Source organism: Pyrgilauda ruficollis, unplaced genomic scaffold (genome assembly GCF_017590135.1).
Source record: "Pyrgilauda ruficollis isolate IOZ18807 unplaced genomic scaffold, ASM1759013v1 scaffold9, whole genome shotgun sequence".
Classification (NCBI taxonomy): Eukaryota; Metazoa; Chordata; class Aves; order Passeriformes; family Passeridae; genus Pyrgilauda; species Pyrgilauda ruficollis.
Window position 1 is genome coordinate 2,178,114 of NW_024531043.1, and position 18,402 is coordinate 2,196,515.

At 41.4% G+C, this 18,402-nt stretch overlaps 1 protein-coding gene and 1 long non-coding RNA gene across 8 annotated transcripts in view; one reads left to right on the forward strand and one right to left on the reverse strand.

Moving 5' to 3' along the window:
* CABIN1 (calcineurin binding protein 1) overlaps positions 1 to 18,402 on the forward strand; it is a 109,801-nt gene that overhangs the window by 47,700 nt on the left and 43,699 nt on the right. For all 7 annotated transcript variants that reach the window (XM_041488720.1, XM_041488726.1, XM_041488725.1 and 4 more), the window contains one exon: positions 1,380 to 1,493. In XM_041488720.1, the coding sequence (XP_041344654.1) occupies positions 1,380 to 1,493 (114 nt within the window). The remainder of the gene's footprint in view (positions 1 to 1,379; positions 1,494 to 18,402) is intronic.
* On the reverse strand, positions 637 to 2,961 carry LOC121364947. Its single transcript, XR_005956934.1, has 3 exons — positions 2,898 to 2,961; positions 1,324 to 1,462; positions 637 to 757 (listed from the first exon to the last, which is right to left on the reverse strand). It is a non-coding gene; the product is annotated as an uncharacterized LOC121364947 (long non-coding RNA).

Genomic DNA, 18,402 nt, shown 5'->3' on the forward strand with positions numbered 1-18,402 from the left:
TACAAAAGAAGTTATGTAGAAGAAAGTTAGTATGCAGCTGAGTTTACACCTTCTGCTTTTTTCAGTCTTAATTAAATTTGACACTCAGTGATAATAATTAAATTTACTGATATCCATGACCAGCCAGAAAGTACCTTGTGATGTTTATGAGTGAATATGTGTTTGTTCCATACCAAAACAAAGCTGTCCAAATCCCCTTGATTATGCTGCACTATAACCATGAATGTCCTGTGTAAGTCCCTCTATGAGCTCTTGGAATGAGGGATTTTTGACACCCATAAATATCTGGTTATTATTGCCAGTGTTCAGCTCTCCTGCACATGAATCCATAATCAGCATTTTGCTAGAGGGGATGCTGCAGTTCTGGTGAGACACTGGAGATTTCTGAATGATTACTGTCATTAGCACAAAGGCACTGATGATTGAGCAGAGCTTTTACTGTTTCACCAGGGTCTTAGAAATAAAAATACTCTGGAACACAGGAAAAGAACTTTTCTTACAACCCCCCCACCCCAACACACAAACATACACACAAAAGAAAGGATATTACAGCTGGAATATGCTTCTTGGAGGGACATGATTTAATCATATTTATGACTCACAGAAGTGTATTTCCAGTCCACAGAACACAAGCCAGAGTGCAACATTCTTATTTGTCTCTATGCACAAAACATCTTCCTCTTTCTTTCATGTCCTCTCTTGTGAAGTTTTCTGTACAAAAGCTGGTCAAATGCAACTCAAATGCCACTTTTGAACCCTGAAATAAAACATGAAGTAAAGCAAAGCTTCCATCAGTGAAATCTCACAATTAATAATTGTCCCATCTGTTGGTAACATTCTGCCTGGAGCCAACAGCTGTCCCTAGTTCTCAGCTACAAAAGAGAGCTTCATGCATTGAACTGTTAGAGGGATAATGCTTTTATCAATTTTTGGTTGTCATCTATCATTTGGTCCCCTACTGATAATTTCTTGTTAATTCACTGAGCACTATTATCCAAGTTTGATGGCAGTTGTGGAATTTCCAGGGAGGTGAAGTGAACTTACGTGGAGGGCAATGGCTGGGTAGGGCCAAAAGCTCTGAATTCAACTCCCCACTAAAAGAAAGCTGCAGTTTAAGCCTGAGGGTCGAGGCCTCAGCTCTGGCAGGTTATTCCCTGCAGGTGCTTGGCCTGAGGGAAGAGCTGGGAATGCTTCCAGAGGGCGTGTGGGGAGAATGGAACAGCAAGTGTGACAAAAAGGAGAAAAGACACTGCAGGTTAATGAAATGTAAAATGTAATATAATAAATATAATAGAAATATACTTTGTTTTGTACTTTTTTTACCTGTGGTGGCTTTTGCATCCCCTGCCTCCATCTGACCTGGCTGTTGTTGTCCACAGAACCTGCAGTGGGCCCGGGATGTGCTGCTGGGCAGCGGGGTGCCCTGGCAGCAGCTGAAGCACATGCCTGCTCAGGGCCTCTTCTGCGAGAGGAACAAGACCAACTTCTTCAATGTAAGTTTACACAGCTGATAAACACAGTGCACTTGTGTTCTCAGCCAGCCCTGAGACACCTGTTTCTCATTGGAAATGAAAAAATGGAAATGGAAATTCTGCAGAGGGATGGGGATGTGAAATTCCACACAGGCGCGTTAAACAAGCCACGAGCAAGTAAAGGAAAGGAGAATTACAGAGATATTTACTGGGTGAATTTCTCTCTTGAAGGGTTATTTCTGGTGAGCTTGAAAACATGGGGAGAGAAGCACCAACATTTTTTCAGTTATGCATCATTTATCATATACTTGATGGCTGAGCCCTCTTTAAAAATTCTAATTTTGTTCATCTTAATTATCCTCTTGTTTATTGTTTCTTGACTCAACCTGCACTTCTCATGATGAAAAATAGTGCTATTTGCTCTAAGAACTCTGCTGAGTTGGAAGGAGCGTTCTTGTGCCCTGCTCTGTGTAGCCTGGCTCAGCAGAAGGAGTCTCCCAGCCCACAGTGAGGCAGCAGCACTGTCACAGGGACTGTCCCTGTGCTGTGATCACTTCCACAGGGTGCCTGTGCCTCTCACTGGCACGGGACACAGAATGCTCCTGACACTCACATGGGCATTTATCTCTCCTTCAGTTCCCTGCTGGGATTGCCACTTACACTTTGCTGTTGTCTCTGGTATCTTTGGCTTTTCTGTGGTATGTCCCAGGATTTTTGCCTTTTGTGGTAGGGTTCTTTAGCAGTTCTGGTTTGCAGTGTGTGGTGAGAGCCTGGAGATGCTCTGCTTGTCATTCTGGGCTGAGTACAGTCCAAATCTGTTATGTGGTTGCCTGTGATGGCAGTGACAAAATTTTGTGTCTCTGCTTTCCCATCCAGTGCTTCTGTTTTAATATTGGAATTGTGAAATTTATTTCAGCTTTATATCTGTTAACACCTATCTTAATTTTTGCTGTATGTTGTGTTAATTAGCACCTCTCTGCAAACCTCTTTTAAGTACAAGGTAAGTGCTCATCTCTGATTATAATCCCTCAGATGGGTTAAACAACTAAGGAATATTGACAATGGTTCAACATTGATTCATGGGTCAGTCTGCAAAAAGCGTTTCTATATCATTGCATCTTTCTGGAGAGAAGTTTTGATTAACAAGTGGTGCTAAATACCATGCACACATCTGATCACTCCCCTGCCATACCCTCCATGGGATGGGGAGGAGAATCAGAGAAAAGGTAAAGCCCATGGACTAAGATCAGTTAAAAAACTGAAATAAAAAATATTGTAATAAAAGGGATAAAGGAAATAGAGAGGAATAAAACCCACGAAAAGCAAGTGATGCACATTCCAGCTGCCCAGTACCTGCTGACTGATGTAGCAGTTCCCCAGCAGCAATCAGCTCCCCCCAGTTTCTGTACTGGTTTATGTACATACCTCTGTTCCACCCTCTGGCCAGTTGCAGTCAGCCTTCCTGGCCATGCTCCCTCCCAGCTTCTTGTGCACTTCCTCACTGGCAGAGCCTGGGAAACTGCTTTAGAGTAAGCACTGCTTAGCAACAACTACAACATCAGTGTGTTATCAACATTATTCTCACACTGAATCCAAACCAGTGCTGTACCAGCTGCTAGGAACAGAATTAACTCTATCCCAGCTGAACCCAGGGCACAGCTGATGGGGCACACTAAACACTGGCACCTGATTGATGGCTACACAGCTGATTTCACTGCACTGGCTGCCAGTTTTCCCAACAAAAATCCTGCTGTGATTGCCCCTGACATGACTGAATTCTTGGACTCAGATTCGCATAGTGCAAAGTATTCTTGTGGAAATTAATGGGATTATTCAACATGCTTCAAGCCAAGTGTGAACTTTGCACGATCAAGGCTGACTTGTTCATCACTGCAGGGTTAAGTGTCAGAAGTATTCTGTTTTAATGTATGAGGAAGATGAGCAGTAGGGGACTGAGAGGTGTGTATAAGGGAGTGTTTCTACTTGAAAATGTGAATTACCACATTAAGAGAGATCAGTGGTTGACCTAAATAGTTTCTAGTTTTTGAATGCTAATGCTAGCTAATTTAATTTAAAGAGATTCCACTATATTCCTAGGTGGAATTCTCTAGTATTATTTCAGAAAGTAATTATTTCTTACTCTGCATACTGATACTTTCATACTCTGAAAGATGAAAAGTACTAGTATAGATATTTGACAGCAGTATAATAATGTTATTTTGTAAATCAACAAAAACTTAATTCCCATAATTGATTTCTTTAATCAGAAATTAGATACACTATGAAAAACCAGACAACCTTCAACAAAAGGTATATGCTGGCCCAGTGCATATATTGGGAATACTGGTAGAAAAGATAGAAGGCATTTTTAAATTATATTCTCAGTTTGAACTTGGGTCTGTCACCATACAAAATTAGTGTTGGTCTGGAGTCCTCCGTGTAGATCACTGTCTCCAGGCTTTCAAAGTTTTGGTGTGGGGATGAACTCCAGTGTCTCAGCTGTGGGGACATCTTGGCTTATTCTGCATGCATGTAGGTTAGTCTTCCTGGTAACAGGCACGAGTTTAGCATGATGAAATATTTTGGTGGTCTCATTTTCTACCCAGCAATATTTTCAAAATCCTCTTCAAGTAACATTGTGTGAAGCATGTGGCATTAATCCAGAACAGATGACACAGACATAGCACAGTGAGAAAATCCAGATCTGAGAGGGAAAGGGCCACAAGTGCCCATGACAAAAAGCTGGTGGTGTCAGCTGACATTCCAGAATTGGACAAACCTAAATCTGTGAACAACTTGGAAAACAACCTCTCAGCTCTGCATTGACCTTGCCTGGGTTAAGCCACAACTATTCTGTTCCCATGCAAGGCTCCCAGGCAGGCAGTGGGGAAGAGGCTGAGCTGCACCATCTGGGTCAGAGCTCTGGTGTGTCATCCCCTGTGCAGATGGTGCTGCAGCCCACTGTCCCAGCTCCTGTCTGCACATACAGACTTGGGTGATAAAACACAAATTCTAGCACTCTACAAAACTAGTCTCATCTAATCTTGGAAATTAAATGGCTAGCTTTAAGATTTTCTAAACCTGTTAATGTCCCCCAGGATTATTTCCAATAGAAACCTTTTACCCAAAGTGTTTATTTGCTTCCATAAAATGCCTTTGGTTTTCCGTGTAGAGAACTCTTCAGCCTTCATGATACAAAATAGTTAAATGAATGTCTCAGTGGCTTTCTGTAGATACTTTACTACTGGAATACCTTTTTCTTCTGCAGCAAGTAGCACTGGTGTTTTTAATCTCTTGTAGAGAAGATTTAGGGTTGTTGAAATTACAGCTGACTCAATTTTACAAGTACAAACAAGAGAGTGCAAGAGAGAAAGCTAGCAGCTCCTCCCAGACATTTTATAAATCATGCATACTCCTAGTAGAATTATTTATGAAATGTTTATGACAGCACTGTATGAAAAGAAATAAACCTGAGTAAAGCTGTCTCTTGTTAAATTTTACTGCAGAACTGCTGGTCTGGATCTGTGTGTCACGGGCTGTTGTATAATTTGTTAGCTGTCACTTATCTGCAACTTAAATGAGCAAAAAAGGCATGTTCAGTTAGCCCTGACTTCTTCTCATTTGACATATTAGAATAATGTCAGGATGCTCAGAACTTCCCTTTCTCAGTTCTCAGAAGAAATCGTGTTACTGCATTATTGTACCTATTTGTTTCCTGAGCAGTAAAGAAAGGCCCTGGTTTTCTGTAAGCAGAGGTTTTTGCATGTTCATGGCTTTGTTAGTGATGGCAATCATATGAATGAATATTGCTCTTAGATTTTAAGGAGTTTCAGCTGTGTTCCTATAAATTACTGTCAAATCTGGTTTTTTTGGCCATTTGTCTTTTGCATGTACAGGTACATTCCAGCTTTTTTCCTCTTCTTCTTCTCAGTGTGAGTGTAAATATATACAGAGATTTTTTTTTAGGATGGCTGCAGGATGGTTTCTATAGTAACTAAATTAGAAATTATTTCAGCAGGAGAAAAAAAATCTCAATATATTGCTTTATATAGTAGGCAACCTTCTTATATATCCAGATTTTGTGGTACTATTAATAAAACAAAGTTCAACTTTGTGCACAGATGATGGGCATTGATCAGGCTGTGGGTAGGTGGGGATTGTGGAAGAAGCACTTTGGTGGTTGAGCTCCATGTACCACCAAGTTCTCCATATGTTTAATATACACTGTTTGTATTTTTCTGGCACATCTGCTGTGGTAATAATAATCTGTTGGAATAAAGATCTTCATGTCCATCTTTGGTAACTGTTCCCCACAGACAAAAGCTGTTCATGCACACCCTATACTACAGTGTTGACACTGGTGTGCATGAAGTCTGGCTGCAGACTGTTATGGATAATTGTTCTATTTTTAATTCCAAAAGCAATGCAGTGTGTTTATTCTCTGCTGTGTGTGTAAAGCCCCTCATTCTGTGGTCTGGCCAAGGAGGGTCAAATCAAGGTGGGGGCATCCACTGAGTGCCTGAAGCTGCAGGCAGCGGCGGGTTCCTTTATTTTGCCTTTTTCATGCCAAGTGTGACTGGGCACTGGCAGGAGGCTCTGCTAAGCAGAAGTTGAAGTCTAAAGCTGGTACTGCAAGTTTCTAAAGGTAGTTCTTATTACACAGCATGGTGTTACCCAGTGGGAGCTTTCTCTGGTATTCTCTGTGTAGCAGCTTCTTCCCTTAGTTGTGTTCCAGGCTGAGAGTTACATCTGCCTGTCTTAAGAGCAAAATTGGTTGTGAAAAGGAAAGCAGGGTGCTGTTTTAGGATTCTGTGTGACCAGAGCCATAGAGGTGAATTTGAGATGCAGAAAAGAAGGCTCTTATGAAGTCCCCAATGTAGGGGACAAACAGGCAACATGCCTCAGCTCTCCTGGAAGTTGGGTGGTTCTATCAAGGAGATTTCATTTTGTGTCTCAATTGTTTTTCTACATTCCCATAGATATACATTACTGGTCACTTTCAAAAATATGGCATTGAGTGAATATATGGGATTTTCTTTTGATCCAATCCAGCTGTTGTTTGTTTCTCTCCCATTTCCTGAAGTGCAATCTCAGCATTAGTGATTCTCATGCCTTTGATTAAAATGAAAGATTTGTTACAGAATTTAATGTCTCTGTTAGAGACAGCTGGCTATCTGACATGCAAGGGAGGAGGGAAATCTGTTAGTGGTGCTCTGAACCTGTTTTAGGTGTGTGTTGTGCCCAGTCAGAGTTTGCTACCATTGTTGGCTTGAAGAATCCCCAAGCAGCACACAGTGCCAAGGGGCAGCTCTTCAAGGCTGCTTGAAACAGCCTCACTGAAACCTAAGGCTCAGTATTCCTGCCATGTACTCAAAAACTTGAAACTGGAGGAACAGCAGACTAAAACCACTTTTGTAGAAATCTTACCACTCTGCTTTCCTTCCTGTCCTTGGCTGGTGAGAGATGTGAGTTACTCTCCTGCTGCTCATAGTTGATGTGTCTCTTTTTGGTTGGCAAATCTGCCTCCAGCACCTAGACATCTGCTGTGGGAACATGAGCCTTCCAACCAAACTACTGCCATTTAAATCAGACTGGAGGGAAGTGGAAAGAACTTGAAGAAACTTACTGTGCATCCATTGAGTTGAGATTGTGCCCTCAGCATGGTGAGAGATGCAGTTTAACCATCTATGGAGGCTCTGAGAAAATTAGTGATTATGTTTTAGTTTGATCGTTATTGGTTCTGAAAAAATGTTGGTCTTTTTAGTGGTTCTAAAGCCTTATTTGAAAATGAGTACAAGGGGTTGCCAGCTGAAAAAAAAAAAAAAAATAAATAAAAAAAAGAAATCCCAAGGGGCATCCCAGTACTCACAAGGGTTTAGTTATTCCGTTTTGCTGTTCTTACTTCTGAGGGTTTTGGATGCATTTTTATGCAGGCACAAGGGAACAGAAACCATAAAGGAATAATTTTAAAAAACCCCAAAAAACACTTTGATTCCAGCAACTACATAAGGCTTGAAGCAAGTTATTAGACTTAATACCATTTAATATGCTAAAACAAGTGTCTGGAAAAGGTGACCTCCACCATTCACACTGTGTAGTTGCACTAAACAAAATAGTAACAATACAATAATGACAACATATAATAATAATCTGATTTTTTTTCTACTACTTATTTTTCTTTTCTGTGCTTAGGCTAGGTAGATAGGGACATCTGGTTACGAGATGGTTAAATTCATACCTACTTCAGAGGATAGGATTGTCTTTAATCTCTCCATGTTCTAGCCATGAAATGTCAGGGTTTTCCCTGGGCAGGAACAGGCCCAGTGCTCTGCTTTGTGCAAGGGCTGTTCAGTAATGCAGCTCCTCCTGCCAGCTGCCACCAACTGGGAATTGTTCAGATGTTCAGGACGAGACCTCTCTCTGCTGCAGCTTTTCTCCCTGTGCTGGAAGAGGAAGCTGCTCGGTGCAGTGATGTGGCAGTTTGGGAGCTGCTGCTGGCAGCAGGGCTGGGCTGTGCTCAGAGGCTGCTGCAGTGCTGCAGAGGGGCTGGGGGAGCTGAGCCTCTGCTGGGGCACACACAGCACAGACCTTGCTGCTCTGCTCACGTGGGCTGGAGCTGCCACACTGCCTGCCTGGCCTGCTGCCCCAGAATTTTAACAAGGATTTCATTGCTTTCCCTGCGTTCCCCAATAATGACATTGTAGAGCTATTGTTCCTCGTCTGTGTGAGGAAACCATTTCTGGTGTGTTGAAGACATATTTGTGTGGAAAGCTGCTGGGAATAAATGAAAAACCCTCCAGGTGTCCCTCCTGAGCCAAATGATTCTATGATCATATGCCTTAATTTGTAAATACAGTCAGCTGTATAAATGGCAGATATTTTATAGTTACAGTACAAGCTAAAGTTTGGAAGACTGAAAAATGCAAACAAATCAGTGTTTTCCCATTCTCTTTTCCTTTTTTCCTTCCTTTTTGCTTGGTCTTTGCTATCTCCATTACCCTTCACTGTATCTTCTGCAGAGCAAAATAATGTTACAGGTGTGATGCTTCCAGCACTCATCCTTGAATGTTCCTTGAACCACAGGATAAAGGAACTCCTACTGAAAAAAATCATTGTCATACCTGCCTGCAGATTCAGGAAAGCATATTTGCATTGGTTACATATAATTCTTATTTACAGGATTATTTTTGCATCAAATATAGAAACTAGAGGTAGGTTTTTTTGGTTTTTAATGAGTACTTAAATTTTGGACAAGCTGATTCATTAAAATGCATAATAAGGTGATAGGCCAGCCCTTTTCTCAAACCATGACTGAAAGCCAAGTTTATAAAACTAAATATATGAAGGATGAGTGACTCCAACTCTGTTGAATTTACTGAGGGTGACTGTTTCTATGTGGAAAAAGGTAGCTTTTCAAAAATCCACATATTTTAGTGGATTTTTATTAATATGATTGTTATACGTTATATGTCCATTGTTTTTCTCATCTAGCATGGTAAATGGCCTCCAGTGGGGAAAGGGGAAGCAGGAAAGTATGATACAAGTTGTCCCCACAGTCAGAGTTAAAATTAAATTATTTCTCTTCTGACTTTACCCTTGATAGTTGTTCTTTTGTCAGTAAAAAGCCATTTTCCATCTTTGTCCCTTGTTTATCCATTTGTAAAGTTAATTTCATTCTATTCATCCGTCCCCTGCCCACTGATTTTCTAACATTTTAGGTGACAGAATGCTTTTAGCAGGTACAGAGGAGTTGTACCTCTCATTCTCTGTCACTTGCTCTCATGTGTGCTCACTCTCTTCTGCAGCCTTAGTACAGCTCTGGGACAAGGTAAGCAAGGAGTTAACTGTGCAAGTGAAATTTTCATAGTGATTGGCTTGAGCCCAGAAACCCAGCAAGCAATGAAGTCTTAAAGTTGCCTATAAAAAGCTAGATAACTTTTTCAACCTCTGCCCAACATGTTATTTACAGTTCTTCACTCCATCCTCTTGGAAAAACAGAACTCATCAGTGAAAAATGTCCGTCGTTCACAGAGTTTTCTGTCTCAGTATATACACACTGTTCTTCCTGGCCAACTTTGCAGGCTTCCAAGACCCAGCTAGTAAAGATGCCAATAAATCTAAATCCCTGGAGATACAAGCATGGGGTTTGGAACTGTCGTTTGTGCCAGTGGATATTAAACAGCTTTTTTTTTTTTCCATTCTGTTTCCCTAGGAAAAGTTTCTTCTTTTGTTGAGTAGATGAATTTCTAGGCAAAGGTAAGCAAGGGAGCAAATGACCCTGAAATAAATGAAGCTATTGCTTTGTGGAAGAGAGATTGTCATGGAGATTGTAGTGTGTTAGAGGACATAAAGCACTTTGTTTTAAACCTGGATCTTAAAAGTCTAACAGCAACCATTCCACCTACTCTAAACAGCATTTGAAACATGGAGGCTTGCTGGAATACTGTGTGATCAGTGTCCTTTTACAAATGTGTAATGAATAAATCCATTATTTGATTTTTCCATCTGCTAGCTGTGTATCAGATATACACAGGTGGGAGAGCTACCTTTAGGCACTTAATGGGATTACTTTTACACTTGGATTGGCTTCTTTCCTCTTAAAAAATTTAAATAGGATTTTTTAACTGATTTAAGATTTTTACATACAGTAGGAGAACAGAGTTTTAAAGGTGATGATCCATGAAAGGTCTTTAAAATACCTGGTTTTGTATTCTATGTGTATTATTTGTCTGTTTATCAGACTAGTTTTTGCAGGTTCTTACTATGAGTTGTTTCTCCTAGTTTTATCATGGAAATAAATGGCAAGAACAGTTACATCAGTGTAGACTGCTGCATAAACAAAACAAAGCAAACAAACCCAGAAAATACTAAATCTGGAATCTCTGAAGAAAATCTAAGACATAAAATTGAATCTTTATTAGCTGCCATTAGCTTTCCTTTCTCCTACAAATTCCTACAGTCTCTCTCTCTGAAAGCTTTGACATGGAATTCCTATTAATATCCATGTGCAGAGTTCACACAGGGGAGTTGAGCAGGCCACTAATATCCACGTGTCTGAAGTGGTGAAGTAGTACCTTTTGTCTTTAAATACCCCCTTCTTTTGTTCTAAAGCTGGTGGCATCACTCTGAGGAACATTTATGTAATGAATGTCGAGCCAGAAGCAAGCCATACTCAGGAGTTTTCTTCAATGCTTCCTTCTTAGGTGAAGCTGTGTGTGCTAAAGCCAGGGTGAACAGTGTTTTTTGATGAGCTGTTTCCTCCAGCTGTATGTTCAGAGGATTCTGTGATGTTAACCAAGGCAGTTTCCTCTTCTGTACGTTCAATTTTGTAGATATTTCCACGACTGCTTTTGGGAGAGATATCAGCCTGTATATGTTGCTCGGCTCTTGTCTGTTCCATATTCCAGGTATGGCAGATTTTTTTCATTCCTGTATCTTGTCTGTGTGAAAATACCAATCTCACTCTGAAAGACCCCAAATGGCAGTAAGGGAACACAAAACCACTTCCATCAGACAAACTGCTCATTCTGCCTTTCTGGAACCCTGTGAGAATTTTCTTCTGCACCAATAATGGTTTTACTTTACCTGGAATTATGGTAATTTATAATAACTTTCATCCATGTAGAAAGAAGAGCATTATTAGTGAAATTAACTCTATTTTATTAAAGAAGCGTATTTAATGAGAAATATTCCAGGAATTTCAGTTCTCTGGAAAAGGATGTAAGTATTTGTCATGGATAAACACTGCCTTAGTGCAGAAATGAAAACAGAAGAATGTGGGATGAGAGCAGCATGATGCAAGTCTGTGTGTACCTGTGCAAGCAAGTAGCATTTATAGATAAATATTTTTAACTTAATGGCTACAGCACGATATAATTGGCCAAGTTGAAAAGGTTAGGATGGAGAAGATAAGATGGCAGATGATGGTAGGTAAGAGCATGTTTGTTGCTGTGTAGGCTGACCAGTTTTCTGGCTGACTGCAATGTCACTGTGTGGAGCTGAAATGTGGACATTGAAGTGGGAGTTCTCTGAGTAATAGTACTCCATCTTTTGGCAAAATTCCTAAAGTTAGAGGAGTAAAAATGTTGAATATTGTATAGTATGTTATTGTTGCAGACTCTTTGGCTCCTGTGGAGGAGGTAGGATTTCCTGGCATAATATGAACACTTCTGGAGTTTGCGTGGTGGCTGCTGTGGAAACAGCAGGGGGTGACCACTCAGACAAGGTGACTTTCTCAGCCTCCTGAGAAGAATTAAAGCAAAATAGGATTGAGTGGGTGAGTGGAAGTAATGAAGCCCACAGTGGTCAGTATTTCAGCGTGCTCCTCTGAACACTCAGATGTATTACTCTGATCCGACAGGGGAATTTCTGTAAGAGCTTGAGTGACAAATGGCTTTTTTCCAGGAGCTTTATGGCCTTTGTTCATTTCAGTTGCCTCCACTCCATCTCCTCCAGTTTGCTTACTCACCTCCTGTCAATAAAGTCTCACAAATTCGGCTTTTTTGAAGTTAATTTTTCTGTAGGTTAGAGGATGGAAAATCAGGAAAAAAGCCACCACAAGCTTTTCTCTTGAAACACTTCCTAACAGTAACTCCGAATGAATTATGAATTTTGCTGGCTATTTGGTTTGCTGACACAGTAAAAATCAGAACTGGAAACTCCTACCAGAAGTCATTTTCTATTTAAATCTTTATCTCTTCAGCTGCTCCCTGTGTGTATATTCAAAGTGAATTAGCACTTAGACTATGATCTCCTGCTTAGCAGACTGAAACTAGTGGGAGTCATTAATGCAATGGCATTTTCTTAAGTATTCAGATGTTTGAGATAATTTAATGTGCTTGCTGTAACAGCTAAAATGATTTCTATTTACATATACCTGGTTTATTTCTCCTGACACGCTACACTACAGGTTTAAAAGTATGTGTTGGGGTTTGTTGCTCATTTTTTTCTTAATTAATAGTACAACTATCAACTACAGCATTTCAGAATCACCAGGCTCCATTTATTCCAGTGATACTGAAGTGACTAAAGTATTTCCAGAAATCTGGACAAACCTACAGATAGGCCAGGCTTTTATGTGCATGTAGCTCATGCATGGAGAAGTTTGTGTGCAGCCATCCCAAACTCAGTGACACTTCAGCACTGCCTTCTGTCATGGGTGATCTGCTTAGTACATGTTTTATGTTTGTAATCCACGTGTGTCACAGCTCATGGCAGATTCGGTGTTAAAAAAAGCTGAAATAGAATCATAAATCAGATTTTAAAGAGAGGAAGGGCTTGTAGGCCTGTGTTGTATAATGGAGATGGGATTTCTGAGGTGAATGCAGTGCAATGATTTCAAAGGTATTTTCTTGGTAGCATAAGTGAAAATACTGGTAAAGGCAATGAAGTGTTGAAATGAAATGCCCATTCCAAATACTTCATAAGCTGAAATACCAACAATGGAATAAACTTAATCCTTAAAAATTGTATTTAGTGACACATAAAGGTGCTGTTTTCATGCCTGTAGCACAGTAGCTTTTTCAACAGGCTTGAAAGAAAAACATATGGCTTTGTTTGCCCTTCGACTGACAGCTCTGTACTAAAGGTCTTACTGAAAATTACTGACTTCCCAGCAGGTTTCAGGTCAGCGTATTTTCATTGTAATTTTTTTTCCAATTAATAAGAAAGCAAACATATTTTTCTGAATTATTTATACTAAAGAGAACATTACTTTTAGGACCAACAAAAATAATACTTCACATTTTCTAGTGTTTCAAATAAAACATGCAGCTATGTACACAGACATTTTCTGAAAGTTAAGCTTATTTCAAACAAAGAGATTTTGGGAGCTTAGGCTTTTACTAAATGTTTTTTTTTTTTAAACCTTCTTTTCAATATTTAAATTGCACAAGTAAATAAGCAATATTCTATATAGTTTGTAAACAGAACACTAAGCTATAAAAGTATTAGAAACTGACTGAAATTTAAATTAACAACAGTGAGTGTGTTTCAGCTGGAAGGAGTTTTAGTCAGGAAACAGACTTGAGTTCTCAGCATTGCTAGGTTGTGTTGCAGAATTTCAAGTGAAGAATTTTACCAAAAAACCCAGTGTTGATTGCTTTGGAGATGATCAGTGTCTTGATGTGAAATTCCAGAACAGTCAGTTGCCCTTGCTGACATGCAGAAATATCCACTCCTGTGCCATAGAAGTTATTATTCCAAGTTGTGCCCCTTGTCACCCAGGCACTTAAAAAGCAAAAGGATTTGAATTAGGGAAGAAAAGAGGAGACCCATAGACAGGACTGAAGTGCCTTACACATTTCCTGCCCAGGGAGTTCTCAGCCCAGAATTTACACAATCAGTCAACGTGACCCTGTGACAAAGTGTGGGAGAAATCATTTTAAGCAGAAGGGTGGCTCTCCACTTTGTGAATTAGTAGTCAGTGAGTATTGCTCTCTCTCTGAAATCACTGCTAGAAGTCACAGCCGCTGGTTTTGGCCGAGCATCAGGGTGGGCAGGTAAGCCATGCCCACATAGGCCCCTTTCCTGCCTTGTTTTGTCACTGTCTTCTCAATATGTCACTTCTCTCCCTTCAAAAGCTGACAAGTCTCTGCATGCTTTTTGTGAATAATTGAGCCAGAGTAAGATCTCCTGCCTCTGTATGTTCTCAAATCGATAAGGTAAAGCAAAGCAAAGTGTCTTTCTTCCTGCAAACTTCTGGCTGAGAGCTGTCTGCAGCAGCAGACTGGGGCTGACAAAATGAAAGGCCCACCAGGAGATGAAGCTGAAGCTGAAGTCTTTTAAGTATGTGGGCAGCAAGGTGAAGACAGCAAGACAATGAACTGCAGATTTCTATTCCAAGTCTCCTTTCAGCTTCATTTATCTCTATTGCTGCCTTTTGACATCCTTCTCTCCCATTTTTCCGTTTGCACTTGTTCTTTCTTCTTCCATTTGCCCTTTTGAGAACAACAGTTCGAATGTCGTGTGTAGGCAAATCATTTGAATTTGTCTCTAGACAGACAGCATATGGCCCATCTGAAACTCCCAAAATAATAGCTTTATCTGTAGAAATTGCTGTTCTTGAGTAAGTTTTTGAGGTAAAAAATTACATGAAATTCAGTTCTAGCACTGATGGAAAAGAGAAATTTTCCTGGAAAAGACTTATATAAAACCACAAAATTTGCCAGTCTGGATTAGACAGGGGTTTCTAGGCAAATATTTCAATTTGGTAGCTATTGTTATCTTACTCTTTGCAAGAAAGCAGCAAGAAAGAACTCAAGAAAATACTTGAGTTAGAGGAGGCAAATACTGCTGCTGGAGGAATGATACTTCATAGTTCCTGTAGGACTTGCACTGAACTGGAAACTTCAGATTGCTCTTATCTCTACAAGGAAAATGAAGTCATCTATAAGTGAAAACAATGTCCTACTTCCTTAAAAACAAGAGGTGAAATCTACCTCTGCTAAGTGGAAATAGAGTTCATGCTAGGATTTACAGTGCATATCCTTCAAACTGAAAAAAAAAAAAAAATTTGAAAATGGAACAGAATTTCAAATGACCTTAACAAACTCATATGCTGTGTTTGCAAGAAAAGCTGGCACCCTTATCTCAACAGTGCAGAGAGGCCTGCAATCTTTGTGAACATTGATTATTCACCCTAGAACATTTCATGGAGAAATCCCAGAGTGCAGAAGTGTAAAATCATTTCCATCTGGCTCCTGGCATTGTGGCACTGGAGAGCACATGCTGGAGCTCACACACTGTAGGTGATTCTGGCTGAGGTGTTCATCAGAATTCTTCTGATTGTTACTGATTTGAAGAACCAAAAAATTTTAAACAAAACCTGAATGAGGCTCAAAGTAGGAAACATGGAGTGCAGTACAAACTTGTCAGTTTTAATGGTCTGTAATGGTTTTAATGGTCTTTCCCATAATTGAAGGACAAGTATAGGACATGGTCTTTGAGGATTACCAGTTGCACCTAGGATGATTGTTTTCCTTTCTCAGAGATAGTTTGCTGAGCTGAAACTATTCATTCTGAGTATTTATTTTTAAAAGGACAAATGTTAGGTCATCTTGTTGACTCTGGGCATGTTTCAAGTTCCCTGTAATTGCTCTGTCAGTCTTTTTCCCATCCATCCTTCCTTGCCAAAATGCATAAAGCCACATTGTTTTGTTCCTATATCACCTAAATTAAACTTAAAAAGCAGTAGATGTTAGCTGTTTCTATAGCCCTCATTTGCACAGTGCCTCCAGCTAATAAAACAAGAAAACAGTGTATCATCTTTTACCCTTAACCAACCAGAAAGCTTAACTATTGTGTCCCAAATACTGCTCTGTATAAAAGTGGTGAGTGAAGGTGCCTTTGATTTTAGGTGGTGTTGAGTCTGACCCAAGAACTGACCCAAGAACACCAGCATGGTGCCAGCCACCCTCTGCGGGAGCCTGGAGCAGCAGTGCCTGCACCAGGGCTGCAGCTTACAGGGGTGTGGGTGGGTGCCTGTGAACAGCTCAGGGACATTTCTGACACGAGCACCAAAGGTTTAGTCCCTTTCTATGAGTTCCAGGTGGCTTTATCCACTTGTTCTTCACAACCCTCCTGAATTTGGAGCATCTCTGTAACATGTCCCATATGCAGAATGTGCAAATCCTGTGGTGTGGTGTTGGTTCCCACAGGTACAGGGGATTGCACTTACCCTTCATTGAGCAGATGTATTTTTTACCTTAGGTAACTAATTTGGAATTATTCTGCTCAGTAGCACTGTAAGTTATGTACACCTGCACATGCAAATATTGCAAAATTCCTTCTGCTTGTGAGGGTTCAGACAGCTGACTAATGTATGCTGTAGGAGTCTGCAATGCAAACATGGGAAATACCATGGTGATTAATGAAAATGCCAGTCAGAGAGACAAAAAGTTGATAAGAAACCTTTGGAATTGGACAGAATCGGAGACAATACATGGTGAAAAACATATTCTTTTAAACTTTAAAGAGACAATTTCAAATGAGTGAACACCAACAGTGTATTTAATTCCAGGTACAGCAACTACTTAATTTGCATTAAAAATGACAATACACAGGAAAAAGCCCCAGTGTAATTGAGGAGATAGGAGCTCTACTGTGACTAAAGGAGCAGATGAAAAAGGGCAGGTCAGAAAGAAGCCTATTTGCATGAATACATGGAAAGTAAGTATTCATTTCAGTTCTGTATTTAAAATGTAAATCTGTGCTATGCAGTCAAAAGAGTAAAGGTTAATGGATTTTTGAAGTGGTAGTGTCAAAACTGTGTTGTTAATCAATATGGAATTTGTTATTGCCTTTGGTGGAAAGATGTGAGAGGCAATGAAGACATGGGTTATTTTAGAGAGTGGCGATGCCCATAGTGAAATCTTTAAAACAAAAGACTTAAAGCCTCTTACAGTTTAAGTGGAGACACAGGGTATTGGTGATTAATATAATTTCATAGAAGGTAAATAGGGTAGCTGAATTATTCTTTAGCTATTTTTTCAAGATGCTGTTAAGCATAGAAGCATGTGCATGATTTATGCAAATAAGTAGGAAGTGGCAAGGTGTATAAGGCTTTCAGTGTGAGAACCCTTGAATTGCTGTGCTAAGAAAATAGGAACATGAAAAAAGGATGGGTAAAAGTGGCTAAAATGATGAGAAAGGAAGATAATGTTAGCACCCGATTTTTACCTAGAGTGGGAACTGTCGTGGTTGAGAAGCAAGGTATTAAACTTGAGGTGTTAGTAAACAGGATGGATTTTGAGCACTTCAGAATAATCCTAGTTAAGTGGAAGAGGGAAAAAACCAAACCGAACTAAGTCCCTGCAAAGCTTGGAAAGGCAAGGAAGAAAAAGGTCAAAGCAATTGCCCTGCCTGCAGAAGTGAGAGAAAGGAGCAAGTAAAGATAAAATGTTTAAACTTCTGAGACGAAGGTAATCTGGAGCAGAGCCTGGATCAGTGGCTGGGAAAAGAGGATGAGTTTAGCTGTGCTGAGCTGAGATGGAGAAAGATGTATCAGTGAGTTTGTGAGGCAGGATTACAGGGACTGAGGTTGGCAGCGGGCTGGCACACATTTTGGGTCTCTTAATGGGGGATTGACCGAAATCACCAAAAGTAGGGGAGAGAGAAGTCCGGGGGAAAGGACAAGGGGAGATCTTTTTGTTTTTTCCCCTCAAACAGTATGAGAAAGGCAGAAGGATGTAACGAAAGAAGTGACAAAGGGTTGGAGCGAGAGCGCTGCCAGCAGCACCCCCGGTACCGCAGGAGCCGGGGAGGGGACGGTGTGACAGCGCCAGCCCGGGGGATGGTGTCCGAGGCCGCGGCGCCGCGTGTCGGTGCCGTGCGGGGGAGCTGCGGGTGGCCCCGCGGGGGCGAGCGCACAGCGGTGCGGGCTGTGCCGCTGCGGGGGCGGCCCCGCGCCCGGCCATGGCGGCAGCTGCGGCGGGGAGGCGGCCGGTGGCGGGCTCGGCTCCGCTCCGAGCATCCCGGCGGGCCCCGCCGCCTCGGCGCTGCGGGCGCAGCAGCGAGCCGGCCGCGCCGGGGAAAAATAGGTCACGGACGGGCCTTCGGTGGCGGCGAGGTGAAGGGCGGTGAAGCGGCACCCGCGGGGTTAAACTGGGTCAGGGAATATTTCGGGAAGGTTTGGCGGACAGGTGGGAGCAGATAACTGTTTTTTATTAATGCTCGCGAACCGACAGCGGCAGCTGTTCGCTCCGTCGCCCTAAGCGGGATGGCTGCGAGCCGGGCTCGGCGGTAACGGGCACCGACATCCTCTTGTCAGGCACGGCCGGCCCCGGCCCGCAGCCTCCCGGCGGCGAAGGCAGAGGGAGAAATAAAATAAATAACTATCCGCGGCGGCAGGAAATCCGAGGTATGCGGCTTCCAGGGCTCGGGCAACTCCGGTGCGAGAGGAAGTGTGAGCCGGGCGGGGGCGGTCAGGTGG